The following is a 15,789-nucleotide window of genomic DNA, read 5'->3' as shown; positions in this document are numbered from 1 at the left end:
GGCCCAGGCCTGTCTCCCCCTCTTTCCTGAGTCCTTGCTGACTACCTCAAGGAGGCTGGCAAGAAGGCTTCACACAGCTTTTGAGGATCGGTCTCTTCTGGGACAGTCTAGGCCAGCGTTTCTCAATCTGTGGTCGCAACTCTTGGCAGTCAAACAACCCTTTCACAGGGGTTGCCTAAGACCACCGGAAAACACAGGTGTTTATATTAAGGCTCGTAACAGTAGCAGAATTACAGCTATGAAACAGCAATGGAAATAATTTTATGACTGGGGCTCACCACAGCATGAGGAACTGTATTAAAGGATCGCAGCATTAGGAAGGTTGAGAACCGCTGTTCTAGGCTCTTTTTATTTTATCTATTTATGTATTTATGTATGTATGTATGTATGTATGTATTTATTTATTATTTGTGAAACTATGTCCTATGTACCCAGGCCAGGCTTGAACTGGTTATGTAGCCAAGGATGATCCTGAACCTCTGACCCTCCTGCCTGTTGCTTCTGTCCTGGGATGGCAGGCGAGAGAGCCACTGGGGAGCCCAGAGCTCCACTCATGCACAGTAAGCACCACATTTAGACTTTCTCCTATTGAAGATCAAAAGCAGAAGCTAGAGAGATGACCTGGGGGTGAAGGGGACCTCCCGCTCTTACAGAGGACTTGGATTGTCTCACAGCACCTACATGGTGGCTCAGAACAGGGTGTAAGTCCAGTCCCGAGGGATCTGGTGGCCTCTACTCGCCTTCCCTGGCTTCTTCATGCACACGGTATACGCACATATGCATACAAAGTTGAAGGAAGGAGGGAGGGAGGGAAGGAGGAAGGAAGGAAGGACGGAAGGGGAAAGCTTAAAGCAAGATCAGAGAGACTTTACTGTTAGCAACAGCCTAAACAGAAGCATTGAAGGGTCTGTTCTCCAACCTCAGTTCAACTAGGCTAGGAACCACAGTAGCTAAATAAATCTTCATCTGACCAGAAATCATCACATAGACTTCTTAGGACAAATAACAAATGAGAAGTGTTTCTTGAACTGAATGTAAAAAAAAAAAAAAAAAAAAAAAAAAAAAAAAAAAACTCAAGTGACAACACATGCTGCTGGAGAGGTTGTGGAGAAAGGGGAACCCTTCTCCACTGCTGGTGGGAATGTAAACTTGTACAACCACTCTGGAAATCAATCTGGCGCTTTCTCAGACAACTAGGAATAGCGCTTCCCCAAGATCCAGCCATACCACTCCTGGGCATATATCCAAAAGAGGCTCAAGTACACAAAAAGGACATTTGCTCAACCATGTTTGTAGCAGCTTTATTTGTAATAGCCAGAAGCTGGAAAAAGCTCAGATGCCCCTCAACTGAAGAATGGATACAGAAACTGTGGTACATCTATACAATGGAGTATTACTCAGCAATGAAAAATAAGGAAATCATGAAATTTGCAGGTAAATGGTGGGACCTGGAAGGGATCATCCTGAGTGAGTTGTCCCAGAAGCAAAAAGACACACACAGTATATACTCACTCATATAGACATACAACATAGGACAAACCCACTAAAATCTGTGCATCTAAAGAAACTAAGCAAGAGAGAGGACCCTAACTAAATAGGTCAATCCCCATCCTGAAAGGCAAAGAGGATGTGCATCAGAAGAAGAAGAAAACAGGAAACAACCTAGGAACCTGCTACAGAGGGCTTCTGAAAGCCAGAAGAAGAAAACAGGAAACAACCTAGGAACCTACCACAGAGGGCCTCTGAAAGCCTCTGCCCTACAGACTATCAAAGCAGATGCTGAGCCTGATGGTCAACTGTTGGGCAGAGTGAATGGAATTTTATGTAAGAAGTGGGAAATAGTAAGAGCTGGAGAGGACAGGGTCTCCACAAGGAGAGCAACAGAACAAGAAAATTTGAACACAGGGAACTTCCCAGAGACTCATACTCCAACCAAGGACTATTCATGGAGATAACCTAGAACCCCTGCACAGATGTAGCCCAGGGCAGTTCAGAGTCCAATTGGGTTACATAGTAACGTGAAGAGGGACTGCCTCTGACATAATCTGATTGGCCTGCTCTTTGATCACCTCCCCCTGGGGGGAGCAGCTTTACCAGGCCACAGTAGAGGACAATGCAGCTACTTTTGATGTGAACTGATAGACTAAGATCAGAAAGGAGAGGAGAACCTCCCCTATCAGAGGACTTGGGGAGTGGCATGCAAGCAGAGGGAGGAGGGAGGGTGGGGTTGGGAGGGGAGGAGGGAGGGGCTTATGGGGGGATGCAGAATGAATAAAGTGTAATTGGTGAAAAATTTTAAAAAAAGGGAAAAAATAATTTAAGAACCTTAAATGACTTTCAAAAGTGGAGGAAAACATGGAGTTAGTCAATTTACATGGAGCACGTCTCGCCCCTGGGGGCAATGGTCTCCTGAACCTACTCAGACCTCGGACACCACCACTGCTAGTTCTAGAACTGATGCAGGATGTTCCACCTGAGTTCAATCCCTGGGACACACATGGTAGAGGAAAAAAAAAATCAACTCCTTCGAGGTGGCTTCTACTCTGACCCCCACATGCTCTCCTGCACACACAAATACATAAATACATAAGATTCATGATCAATCCAGAACTCACACTTGAACAGCAAGTGTTTACACACCGGGCCATCTCCCCGCATCCCCCATAACTTAAAACCCGCGAATGCGAGGGCATGCTGGCACCCACATGTAATCCCAGTACTCTGGAGGCAGAGGCAGGAGGATCGAAAGTTGCTGACCAGCCCTGGCTACACAGCGAGAGCATGTCTCAACAAAAGGTTGCTCCGCTCTTTACTTGCAGTTGAGGAGTCAGCACGGCCTCGGGATGCCCTTCCCCAGCCCGCTCCTGGGAGGTTGAAGTCACACACTGCCTGTCTACCGGAGAGGCTGAGCATCCTCTATCTCCCCCTCGCCCTCCCCCGCCAGCTGTGCCCCATCCCGTGGGAGGGGATTACCTCGGACAGATAGGACAGCCACCCGCTCTCGCTGTCAGGCCTCCTGGAGTAAGAGCTGTGGGAGACGGCATCCTTCACCAGCACGGCCAGCGCTCTCAGGATGAACGAGGCAAACAGGTTCATGTGGATGTAGTTGCGTGTGCAGTGCAGCTTCCTGCACAGAAGAACACAGTGCTTCCCTCAGGGAAGAACGGCTGGGGCGCAGCCCCGACCCCCAGGGCATCTGTCGCCAGAGGCCAGAGACCGAGGTGCACAGAACAGGCCTCGGGGCTAGGCGCTCTTGCTTCTCCGTGCCTTCCCTCCCTGTCTGTGAAATGGGCCGAGAGGTTGCTCCCTAGATAACATACCCCTCCGTGCGTACAGGGATCTATCGCACCTTCACCTCTCGCTGCCACTGGACCAATAGGCACTAGTGTGACCCCTGATTTTGTAAGTGGTAGGAGTCCCTGGGCGGTGAGTGGTGGAGCTGAGATTCAGGCCTAGAGACGCTGAGAACGGGATCCGGCCCTCCAAGGCTTGGCTGTCTCTGAGAAGTAGAACATTTCTCTCGGAGGCCAGAGGAGGACGGCATCCATTTACTCACATAAAATGCACATACCAGGTGTCCAGAAACCCTGGCAGCTTTGAGCTTTTGTGCCTGGGTCCCCCACTGGCTCTCTGTTGTTTGGACCGTGTCCTCAGTCTGTCTTTCCACCTCTGTGCTTTCAATGCAGCACCCGCCCCACCCGACTTGCGTTCCTCCTGCTGTGACCTTGGCAGCTTCCCAGTGGAGATGGGCTGCAGTGATGAGGTGTGCCTGCTTCTCCACAGCTAGACCAGGAGGCTCAAGCACACCAGACACCTGGTCAAGCCAAGCCCTGATGGGTTCATCTCCTGCTGGCTTGGGCTTGGAGCTTCGGGAAAGTGCATGGAGAGAGGCGGGCTGGAGGTGGGACTTGCCAAAACTCAGAAGTATCCTCCAGAAGGGTACATGTCATGTGTGCTCCTGGACACATGGAAGGTCATGTGTTTGGGGAGACAAATGAGGCCAGCTCTGAGTCCAGGTGAGCACAGGTGGGGTGCTCTCCACACACCCACGTCTCCAGGGTCTTCATGCAGGCCTTCTGCCTGGGACACTCTCCAGTGCCTCTGACTGAAGAACTTCCTTGGAGGGCTTCCTAGCGGATCTGTAACTGTCTCTCTTTGGAGACGCCTAAAGTGTGGCTTAGTAAGAGGCCCTGGGCTTTGGGCTTTGAAACGGTGCAGTGGACTGATCTTGTGGCCCTGGCTCTGCCACCCAACAGCTGTGCGGTTACTTCAGCAAGTTATTTTGCCTTTCCGTATTTTAGTCAGCTCACTTATAAAGTGGAGCAACTTATAATCAATCTTAAATCAGATTAGGAGGGGAATTAACTGTGGCCAGCAGCTAGCTGGGGTACACAGGCTTCATTCAAATCTCAGGTCTACCATGACTTTCCAGGGGAAGGGGGTTCTTGTGTGCAAACAGTGCCTCCAGTGGAACCGTGGTTTGCCTGGGCTGTGGGGGTGAAGGGTGCCATCAGGAACTAATGCACAGTGGCAAAGGCAGAGGCAGAACTCCTGCTTCAAGTTCTCTCTGTGTGTCCAGCTGCCTTTCCCACCAACAGGGACTCAGTGCCCCTCATCTGGAACTTCCTGTCCACTCATCTACAAACGGCATGGACCCAGCATAGCCTTCCGCTGCCTTCTAGTGACGACCCCGAGCAGCTGACAGGACGCGTGCCTGCGCCCACGTCATGTTTTACTCACCGAAGGAACAAGAAGAGTGTAAGAGCCAGGAAGAGGGAGATGAGAGAGAGGGAGTAGCCCACGGTGTACATCAGCTGCAAGGTGGACAGCAAGGCAAGGTGATCCACCTGGACATGGGAAGAGCAGACATGACCACCAGGATGGAGTCTGCACCCTGCCTTCACCCAGCTCCATGCTCAGAGCCACCACCGGGCTAGGCACAAGCCGAGACCTGCTCTGAGTCCCCAGTCTGTTTTCAGACCTTTCCTTCCCCACTGTTGATATCCAAACATGTGGCCCAAACTGCCTGTGGCACAGTTCAGAGGCCACAAAGCCCCTATGAGTACAGAGCCTACCCGAGTCTCACCCCAAGCACTCATAGCCAAGCACTCATTTGCCAAGAGTCATCACATCAGAAAGAGCTGAACCCCAGACCAAGGATGCCATGGTCAGCTGAGGCGAAGACCTTTGGTACTCCGTTAATATGATAAATTATGTTAGTTTTCAGGTGATAAATCAATGGTTTAATCATATTTGATCATGACACTTTTAGCACAATGTTTGATTCAATTTGGTCAAATTTTGTCTATGTCCATCAAGAATGTTTTGTCTTTGGCAGGTCTGGAGATATGTGTGATGGTTTTCTCATAGATTTATTTAGATAGTGCTTTTTCTTCAACATTCTGGGAAGTTTGTAGAATTTGTAGTATTTTTTTTCCTTTAAATTTAACCAGCTTTTGCTTCATGAGCTTTGTGAACTGTTAATAGGTGGTTGTTGTTGTTTATTTGTGTATTCTCCCAGTGAATTTACTTCTTCACTACTATGATATTTATTTATTTATCTATCTATCTATCTATTTATTTTGAGGCAGGGTGTCTGACAGTGCAGACCAGGCTTGAACTCACAGAGGTCCACCTGCTTCTATCTTCCAAGTCCTGGGATGTGTACTGCCACGCCACGCTCTGAAACCTTCTTTGTCTGATATCAATATAAAAGTCCTCCTTCCTTCCGACTAGTGTTGTTTGCAGTTGTGACGGTTTGATGGTCCTCACAGACTCACATGTTTGAATACTTGGTCAGCTGGTAGAACTATTTGAAAACGATTGGGGAGTGTGGCCTTGTTGGAAGAGGTGTGTCTCTAGTGGTGGGCTTTCCGGTTCCAAAAGACTCAGGCTCTCCCCAGCTACAAGCTATACTTTGCTGATGAAGACGTGAGCTCTCAGCTCTTCCTGCCGCCATGCCTTTGCTCCACAATCATGGACTCTAACCCTCTGAACCACAAACTCCAAATTTAATGCTATCTTTTGTAAGTTGCCTTGGCCATAGTATTGGTGACAGCAATCAGAAAGTAACTACGACAAGAATGGGTTGGTTTTTGTTTTTGTTTTTGTTTATCTTCTAAATGTTTACACTGAAGATTTGTATTTGTGTAAGTGATTGTCTTAGTGATAGCATATCATGGGCTTTTACATTTTTTTAACACAAACTGAAATCTGCCGGCTTGGGATGCTTAGATCACTTATTTATTGCTTAGATCACTTATTTATTTATCACTTACTTATTATCATTTATTGCTGTTGTTTATCTGGCTGGGTTTGCATCTACTGGTCTTTTTCTTTGTGTCATATTTTCTCTATTCTCTTTCTTTTTTTTTTTGTCTTATTTTGAATTGACTGTATCTTTATTCTCATTCCAAGATTTAGTATGCCTTCTTTCAATTTTTAGTGGCTGCTCTGAGATTTATAGTAAACATTTTTAAATTATTGTGGTCTACCATGATCGATATTTTATAATTTGATGCATAATTTAAAATTTTCTCCACTGTATACTGATGTGTCCTCTATTCCAGCCATTTCGCTATTGCTGTCACCCATCCATTTACTACAGCGCACAGGCTCCTGGCAGATCATTATTACTTTTTCTTTAACTACTACCCTACCTTTTAGGGATATTTTGAAATATGATAAGGAAATTGTCTCCTGTATGTGCTATTTCTAGCGATCTTTACTCCTTTGTGTGGATCAAAATGTCCAGTGGCATGTCTCTCTTCCTGTGTTGAAGGTTTCCTCACAGTGCTAATCTAGATGAAAAACTTCTGAGCTTTAAAAATAACCCCAACTGCATTGTTATTGAGAATTATTTTCTGTGACGCTCATTAGAACTCCTGCAGTCCTGTGAGTCCTCCAGCTGCTCTCATTTGACGTCTCTTCTTAGATCAGCTTTTTATAAGACATCCCTGGGCCTAGAGAGATGGTTCAGGGGTTAAGAGAGCAGACTACCTTGCAAAGGACCTGAGTTCAGTTCCTAACACCCATGTCAGATGGCTCACGACCACCTGTAACTCCCGCTTTGAGGGGCCTTGATGCTTCTAGCCTCCGTGGCCATCTACAGACATGAATATGCCAAGTCCTTTAAAAGTCCTTCTTAAATGACTCTGCTTATTGTTGTCACAGCACTTGGGACTGCTTCACAAATTGGTACATCAGTTGTATTATTGATATTACTGTTGCTGTTTTTACTATATTTTATTCTGTGCATGTGTGAATGTGTGTGCATGTCTTCGTGCGCATGCTCACGTGTGTATATGTGTGTGCCTTCACGTACGCACGTACGTGTGTGTTATACTAACTAAAGTGCACTCCCCAGCACCTGTGGAGACCTGGTTCTGATGCTGGATCTTCCTCAAACACTCTCTGACTTATTTTCTGAAGCAGGGTTGCTCTCTCACAGAGCCTAGAGCTACCCAGTTGGCTAAGCTGACTGACCAAAGCAGCTGTAACATATATGTAATATACAATTATACTGTACTATATGCATACATTTCTAGGAACTGAGGTGAAATGATTTGTAAATTTTATTGTTAAGGAAAAATAAAAAACTGCTTTCCATGAAGGAAAAAATGAGGAGTAACTCATTGTTACATGTTTGTTTCGTTTTACAGAAAGAAACATAAAACTTTTGTTAACTCAGTTAACAAAAGGAGTGGGCACAGTAGACCTGGAGGGGCTGAGGGTCACCATAATTTTGAGACTAGCCTGGGATACATAACTAGACCTTGCACTGGAAGGAAGGAAGGAAGGAAGGAAGGAAGGGAGGGAGGGAGGGAGGGAGGAAGGAAGGAGAGAAGAAAGAAAGAAAGAAGAAAGAAAGAAAGAAAAGAAAGAAAGAAAGAAAGAGAGAGAAAGAGAGAGAGAGAGAGAAAGAGAGAGAGAAAGAGAAAGGGAGAAAGGGAGAAAGAAAGAAAGAAAGAAAGAAAGAGAAAGAAAGAAAGAAAAGAAAGAAGGATGAGCCAGAAAATAATAGTGGAGTTGCTGAAAGACAGTAAAGGAAACAGTGATGAAAACTAAATATCTTTTTATACAAATTTGGCTTTCAAATTCTGCCAATTTCCTGCCTATTAAAAGACAAAAATCAAAGGGGAAAGAGCAAGAAAGACAAACACGAATAAAAACAGACTAACAAAACTGCACCTCCCACTAATCAAATGACCAAGTAGAAAAAATGGTTAATTGACACACAGGGCTCTCTGCTCAGAATACAGCCTACAGGAAGGAGTGATCTCCAAAGAAACGTAAAGATTTAACAGTTGGGTTTGTGGTGTCAATAGCAATATTACTACCTTAATTTTGAAACTAACCCAGGGAAATGGGTAAATATGATGCCATAAGAGATAAGCTATTACGGAAAGAGTAAACAAGCATAAATGCAAAGTAAAAGAAAGGTAAGCAAAAATTTTCTAAATGTTTAACTAAATCACAGTTCTTAATATGAAGCCTTGATTGGGTGTGTTCATCTGTGCATGTGTGTGCTCATGAGCACACATTCGTGTGAAGAGAGAAAACTTTTTAAAACTCAGTGGTGCTGGAGTTATGAGTACAAGCCTGTGCCATGCAAGTGTACTGTGAGGATCTGGGCTGAACCCACATAAAAGCTGGATGAATATTGCGAGTGTCAGCAATCCCAGCTCCCTCTGGGGAGATGGGGCGGGATAGGAGACTTCCCGGAACAAGTGTGAAAGCGAAGGTCAGAAGACGACCTTGGGTGCTCCGTTCACCTTGTCTCTGATGGGGTCCTTGTCGTTTTTCTGCGGCAACTCCAGGCTGTCCCAGGAGCTTCTACAGATAGTGTTAATTTTATTTGGTTGGAATCACAGCAGTGTATCCATGTGAAATAACTCCCTTCATGGTATCTGATGACTAGTTGGTGGTGAAATCTCACGGTTTCTGAAGAAGCATCTTCCAGCTTTTCAGAAAGATCATGAAAGCAGTTTGCAACCAAATATAAATACGGTTGAATCTAGGTAGTGGATAATTTATTATTAACAACTGTATGCATTTGAATATTTCAAGATAAAATGCAAGGAGGTTACAACTAGCTTTTCAGGTGTTAATTACATTAAAAATTTAAATTTGTCTCTAGATTTAACACAATGAAACATTCTTGTGATAGAGTTTTGACGTTGTGACAGAATGTCTATGATAAGCAATTAGAAGGAGGAATGATTTATCTTGACTCGTGGCAGGGAGGGTGTGAGGGGGCAAAGCAGCCCAGACTGTGACCGCTGGAAAGCCAAGCCAGCAAATCCTGCACTGGCTAACTCTCTCCTCTTCCCCTTCATCTCCATGTATGTCCCACCTGGACTCCCAAACTCTGGGATGGCAGAACCTGAACTCAGGGTGTGCCTCCCTCCATTTGTTAGTTCATTCTGACCTCCTGACAACCAGACTTAACCAGCACAGCTATGTATTACAGTTACATCCCTGGGCCAGTAAGATGGCTCCGTTAGAGAACTGACTTCGGAAAGTTGTCCCCTGATCTCCTCACATATGTGTGTTGTGTACATCACACACACATACATTACACACACAAAAATAAAACATTTTAAATTATGCCCTATACAGTTTTATATTGATAAATGTATACCGATTAAATTCTGTATTTGAAAATAGAAAGCACTTTATATAAGAATGAAAAAACAAAAACAGCCTGAAGTGAGATGAGATGAGAACCGACCCTCACACTACTAAATAGAAACTGGTACACAGACAACTCCAAACATAGCGTTTGTGCCTGTGCATAGATACCACACACGCAGCGCCAAGGAATGCACTTTCTGTACCTGAGGATTCCCAGGGTGCTGTTAGCTGGGCATAACATAGTTTGCTTGCCAAAACTCCGGAGGGCAAAGGTTTACTAACACTGCCCTTTGGGGGAATACTTTCAGCCCATTCTGTGAAACACAGGTAAACGTTGCCAGAAGCTTTTTTGGTTTTAAGTATTTGAATTCTAGGAACTCTTTGCAGAGGGGTGGAGGTGGTACCCTTCTTCCTCACCTCCTCTCCCTGCAGGGGAATACTATTTCTGAGACAGAGGCTGGCTGTGTAGGCCAGAGAGAAAAGCTTCAAATTCAGGATCCTCCTGCTCACACCTTCCAAGTGCTGCAGTCAGGCCCACTCCTCCAGTGTGCTCACTTTTCTAGAGAGAGATCGCTATTTGTGTCTCTTCACTGACTTGGGGATGCCGTCCATCTGCCAGTGAATCTGACTGAATACAAGAATACCCTGAATACCCAGGAAAAGCCGGCCATCAGTGCTGAGACCCAGGCCCCACCGCAGACCCACTGACTCAGAACTCATCATGTATTAAGTGTCAGCGCCACATAAAGCCTATTTTGCATATGCTAGGGCTTAGGAGTGGAATCTAATATGATGGTGACAGTTTGTTCTCAATCAGTTGACAATACAGGATAGAAGATAAATGAACATTACAGGATTCATTTAAAGTATGGAATTAGCATAACATCAGCTGTATGTGCCATAAACCAAGTAGTCTTGAGATAAACTAGTCTTGAGGTGTCACTTTGGTCTCTTTAAGAGATGGGGCCTGTCACACAGTAAAACTGTATAGGGAACACAGAGTTCTGCCAACTCAGAACAGGAAATAAGGCTTAAAAGATGGCTCCTAAGAATACCCTAAGATGTGAGAGTCCACACATCTTAAGGACGTTCATAGGAACCTGCAGACTCAAGATAGCTAAGGGCACGGTAGCTCCCCTAGCTATCAAGAGAGTGAGTTACAACCTGAGTGAAATGCAGACAGACCCTAATGAGAAGAAACCAAATTATTAGCTAAGCAAAACTCATTGCCAAGGTAGATTCCATAGTGTGACCATCCTGGCATGAGCGTCCATTGATTAATTTATAGTTAGCCAGTTGAAAAACACAAGCCTTGCTAACATATGTATGTGTCTGTGTTATATAAATCAAATAACTATGTAAAGGTGGAAGGAGGGAATTGATAAGAGCCCAGGGGAGCTGGCTCCAAAGGTGTCATGCGTTCATGAGTAATTCCTCCCTCTCTGCCTCCTCTCCCTCCTTCACCACCTGCAGTGGCCAGAAGAACTCAGGGTCATGAGAGCAGGAGAGCTGTCCCTGCCCCTCTCAGGCTGCAGCACTTGGAAGAGTAATCCCTGAACCTTGACTGGACAGCACAGAGGAGCTGGCTCTGGAGGTACGTGTGAGCCGCCCCAAGGGCATGAGAGCAGGAGAGCTGACCCTGCCTTCTGTGGATGACCGCATTGAGTGGCCTCGCTGGACTGGTGCTGGAGAGTCGCCCTGGTGGTGCAGATAAGGGAGAGCCAGCGGCTGGCTGGCTCAGCTGCCACCCAGGCCCAGATCCAGGGCTCTGAGTTGGTCCACCCCAACATCTACATCATCTGAAAACAGTTGGGATGTGTGACAGGGCCAGTCCTGCTATTCTGAAGCTGCAGGGTCTCCGTGACACACAGCAGTGACAGGATAATCAGGAGGAGTCCCGATGAGGATCCAATATTGATGGCGTCACAGAGGTCAGAGACCTCAAATCAGACCAGTGACTCACTGCAACAAACATTTGCAAGTGGAGACGTGTGGACAGAGGGCTATACCGTGGGACACACCGTTACACACACTACAGCTTCCACGATGAGATGTTTCTGAGCTTTGTTTTGTTGTTGTTGTTGTTATTGTTATTTGTCTGCTTGCTTCCTTGCATGTTTTATTTGGGAGGGGTGGGGGAAGGTTGCAAGGGCGAAGGGCAGATATGAGGGGATAGGGAGATGAGTGGGACTGGGTACATGATATGAAACTCACAAAGAATCAATAAAAAGTTCTTTTTTTTAAAAAAAAAAAAAAAAGGAGGTAATGGCGAACTGTAAAGAGATGGCCAGCAGCAGGGAAGCAGGGGACGGCACCCCAGGCAGTGACCAGTGAGTGACCAGCGAGCTCAAGGGCAACGCTGGAAGAGTGAGGTCCGTTAGGATTTCCCATCTCTCCCCAGAAGTGAAAGTCTATCCACTCATTGACCCCAAGTGTGTGTTTTTCCTTCTGCCAATGACATCTGTGCTCTCCTCCTCCCCATGGCCAACTCCTCCTCACCCTCAGTCTCAGCCTGGGTAGTCTCCCCTGCCCCCAGACTTCGTCAGTCAGTGCCCCCTTTGCTGTGGCTCTGAGCATCCTATACTTTTGTCCCGGCGGTTAATCACCCTTCCTGTGTGCCCCACAAGACTCCAGGCTCCTTAAGATCAATATCTGTGTCTGAGGTGTTTCATTATGGTTGTAGAGCATGACTGAAGGAAGACGGGGACATACACATCTGTCTAATTCCTCCTCCTCCCAATACACTTGACCTTGAACAGAGGTGAGCAGGATTTGGACAGATGGGTGGCTTTAGGAGTCCAATGAGATGTTAGAGGAAATATGCTCCCAGACACAGCAGACTCCAGTCCTGGACGTGTTACCAGGGACAACAGAGACAAAGCTCCACAGCTGTCATCCTCTCTACCATGAGAAGTTCCCCAAAGCTTCTAGAGACCAGGCTACCAGGGCTTTGGTGAGGAAAGGAGTTTCAGGACTAGCCAGAACAGTGACACAGAGTTGGGGGCTTTGTTAGAGATACGTTAATACAGGCTCAAGCACGAGGGTTAACACGGAGGGGTACACCGGCTCTCCAAGGGAGAGTGAGCACTTGGTTGACTTAGCATTCGCTCTATACACCCGCCAGTGACCCTCAAGAGACATCTCAGAAGGTTGCTAAGAAAACTCTTATCCCCTCCCCCTCTTTTGTCCTGGGAGTTACATGAGATGGTCCCAGAGACACCTTTCCTGGAATTATAATCTCATCAAATAAAATCAGATACTACCTGGGTTCCAGAAGGTGTTTAGTATCCGCTCTCTCCCTATATGTGGGTTTTCTGGTGAGATTCTTTTAGAAAACTGCAGGTTCATGGTTAGCATTAATTGTGCTGGAGTTCTTGCTCCTGATGCTGGCAAAGGCTTCCACCAGATTCCACAGAGTGGGGGCTTCTCCTCCCCACCCCAAGCTCCTCATGTCCCCAAGACTGCCCCTTCCTTCCTACCCTGCCTCAGAAGGAAAATGGGTGGAGCTGGGCATTCACACACACACACACACACACACATACGCACACACACACACACACAAACACCTATAATCGCAGCACTCAGGAGACTGAGCAGCAAGATCACCAGTTTGAAGCCAACCAGTCTTCAAAGTGAGACCCTATCAAGGAGATGAGATGGGAGGAAAGAGAGAGAGGGAGAGAAGGAGAGAGTGTAGAGGAAATCTACAGGGTGACTTGTTCACCTACTCTGTGTTTGCCAAGCTGCCGGGATGGCTGACTAACAGCTTCAGCTCTGGGTCCTGAACCCTAGCAATAGAACATAATTCCTGCTTAGGGCCTGCTAACTCTACACTAGAGCTTCCCTAGGAAATTTATGGCTCTTCACTGCCCAAAGCCTCACGCTGATCCCATGCAGCAACTATGATCCCCTTGGAATGATGAAGGGAGCAGAGGCACCAAGAGTGAGATAACTTGTGGACATTCACGGCAGTAAAGGGAAAAATCTGGGTGCTTGGCCAAGTCTGACCCCAGAACCTTACTCTGTGCTGTGCCCTTCCAGGCTCACAAATCTCCAGCTACCATTGGATGTGCGTTTTGGAGACAGGGCTAGATAAAGAATAAGCAACCACAGAATATCAGAGAGAAAGAGAGGTGGGTACAATGGGGAATTTGATACAGTGTGCAGTAGACAAAGCCACTGGGCCTCTCTGAACAGAGCATGGGCCGTCTTATCTCCTAGGAGACCACTAAATGGAAACCTGAATTCTGGGTTGTTTGGGGAAACTGTTCCAGAAGAAGGACATAGCAGGTACCAAGGCTGGGCACTTATGGAAGAGTTGCCGTTCATGTTTCCTGGCTGCCAGGGGAGTTTCTGTTTGCCTGACTGTGGGACTTTCCTCGTGGAATCTGGAGAAGAGGTGCTAATGGAAGGTCTCCTGTCCCCCAAAGCTGGCCATCCCAAGGCGCCCCAAGTTCCAGCCCGAGGCACTTTGTTGGCAAGCTGGTAGACTCACGTTTTGTTTGAGGCTGTGGTTCTCTGAGCATTCTGAGTCATCCTGCCAAATATCTGTGGCGTTCTCTTGCTTCTGCCAAGTCCCCTGAGCCGAGCAGTATCTGTAGGCCCTTCCTGGGCTCTCTGAAAGTAAACAAGACTCTAGAGGAAAGGTCAGAACACACAGCCCTGCTCCATGAGCCCAATTGAAGGTCCTCACCCTTAGCTAAAAAGCTGTGGAAAATCCCAGGGAAAGGGAGGTTTTCGTTTCTCCATTTGGAGGCTCATTAGCATCACTACTGTTTATTTAGGATGGGAAGAAAAACACGGGGGCCTCTAGATTTTGTAACCAACCATGATCCTCTAATGTCCATAGTGTTTACACGTGTCTCTGAAGTCAGAAGTTCCCAGTGACTCAGAGATACAGCCCTGTAAGGTACAGTCAGTCTCCCAGGGGAGATGCTGACCTGGGCATGCACAATGAAGCATCTTTTCCTAATGTCCAAGAGGTGGCGCCGTGAAGAAGAGAAAGCAAAAGGCCCAAAGCAGTCTGCCTCAAGACAGAGATGTGACAAGCCAAGTTCTGAGCTAGTGTCCTGGATCCAGCTATACATTCTGAGTCTTATCAGTTTCTTTATCAGGAACTGGTACATAACTGCTACCTCTCTTCTGAGACATGAGGGAAGACTGAGTATGTGTATGTGCGCAGATGATGAACAAATCACACAGCCCACACTGAGTGCTGCTGACAATTGGCCACATCTACCCTAGAAGCCCCATTAAAGGAGGATCAAATAGGATACACAAATGAAACGTGAAAACTTGCCATAATCATCTGGTCTAGACCCTACACACCCTAGACTACCAGAACCTACCCCACACCTGAAGTATGTCCACTTGCCCAACTGATATCTCAGAAAACATGCTCCAACCAAGCGCGTCACCAAATCTGCCCCATTGAGCCCACCCTGACATCCCCTAACCGAGACCCTTAGAACTGTATCTGTCCTCTTTCTGCCTCCAGCCTCACTGCTCCATTAGCCAGTCACACTTACTTTCACACAGATCCAGGATCTGACCCTGCTTTCTACCTCCTACTTTCTTCCTAACTAGTTCACTTCTTCCCTGATTTACTGCTAAGTCTCCTGGTGGGATTTACCTCACAGTTGAGGACAGCCTGGTTGTCATGTTTCTGCTCAAGATCTTCCAGGGGTTTTCTAAGGATAAGTGAGGGTCCTTCTGCGACCCTCCACAGAGGCTGGTATGAACCAGGCTCCAGCTCTCTCTGCCCTCACCTCGCATTGCTTCCTTCCTCCTTAGCACCACTGGTGTTTATCCCCTCCCCTTCTTGGGGGCGTGCTCCTCTCCAACAGCACAACATTGCTTGTTGTGTGCTCTCTCTCAAACACAACCCCCTCTCGGTTCAAACTCTTCATCATCACCCTCTTCGTCAACACTGAAGCATCACTTTGCCATTGAATCGTCCTTCAGCTCCCCAGCTCACCCCATCCATTCATTCTGTCTCCAGCTATATCACGTCTACCATGTATCACATCTATACTTCAGAGGGTGGCCTGTGACTATTGTCTGCCCTTCTCACTACAATGAGAGGGATTTCAATCTGTTTGGGTCACTAATAGATCCCAAACATTAAAAAAGGGTGTTGGGCACACAGTGGGT

At 46.7% G+C, this 15,789-nt stretch overlaps 1 protein-coding gene across 1 annotated transcript in view; it reads right to left on the bottom strand.

Annotated features, from left to right (window-relative positions):
- Glp2r (glucagon like peptide 2 receptor) overlaps positions 1 to 15,789 on the bottom strand; it is a 59,022-nt gene that overhangs the window by 32,021 nt on the left and 11,212 nt on the right. Inside the window, exons 4-6 of the mRNA XM_021656010.2 lie at positions 14,132 to 14,253; positions 4,741 to 4,847; positions 2,974 to 3,127 (exon numbers count right to left, since the gene is read on the bottom strand). Of these exons, the coding sequence (XP_021511685.2) occupies positions 2,974 to 3,127; positions 4,741 to 4,847; positions 14,132 to 14,253 (383 nt within the window). The remainder of the gene's footprint in view (positions 1 to 2,973; positions 3,128 to 4,740; positions 4,848 to 14,131; positions 14,254 to 15,789) is intronic.

Source organism: Meriones unguiculatus, chromosome 11 (assembly GCF_030254825.1).
Source record: "Meriones unguiculatus strain TT.TT164.6M chromosome 11, Bangor_MerUng_6.1, whole genome shotgun sequence".
NCBI classification, from domain to species: Eukaryota; Metazoa; Chordata; class Mammalia; order Rodentia; family Muridae; genus Meriones; species Meriones unguiculatus.
This window is presented reverse-complemented; position numbering and strand designations above follow the sequence as displayed.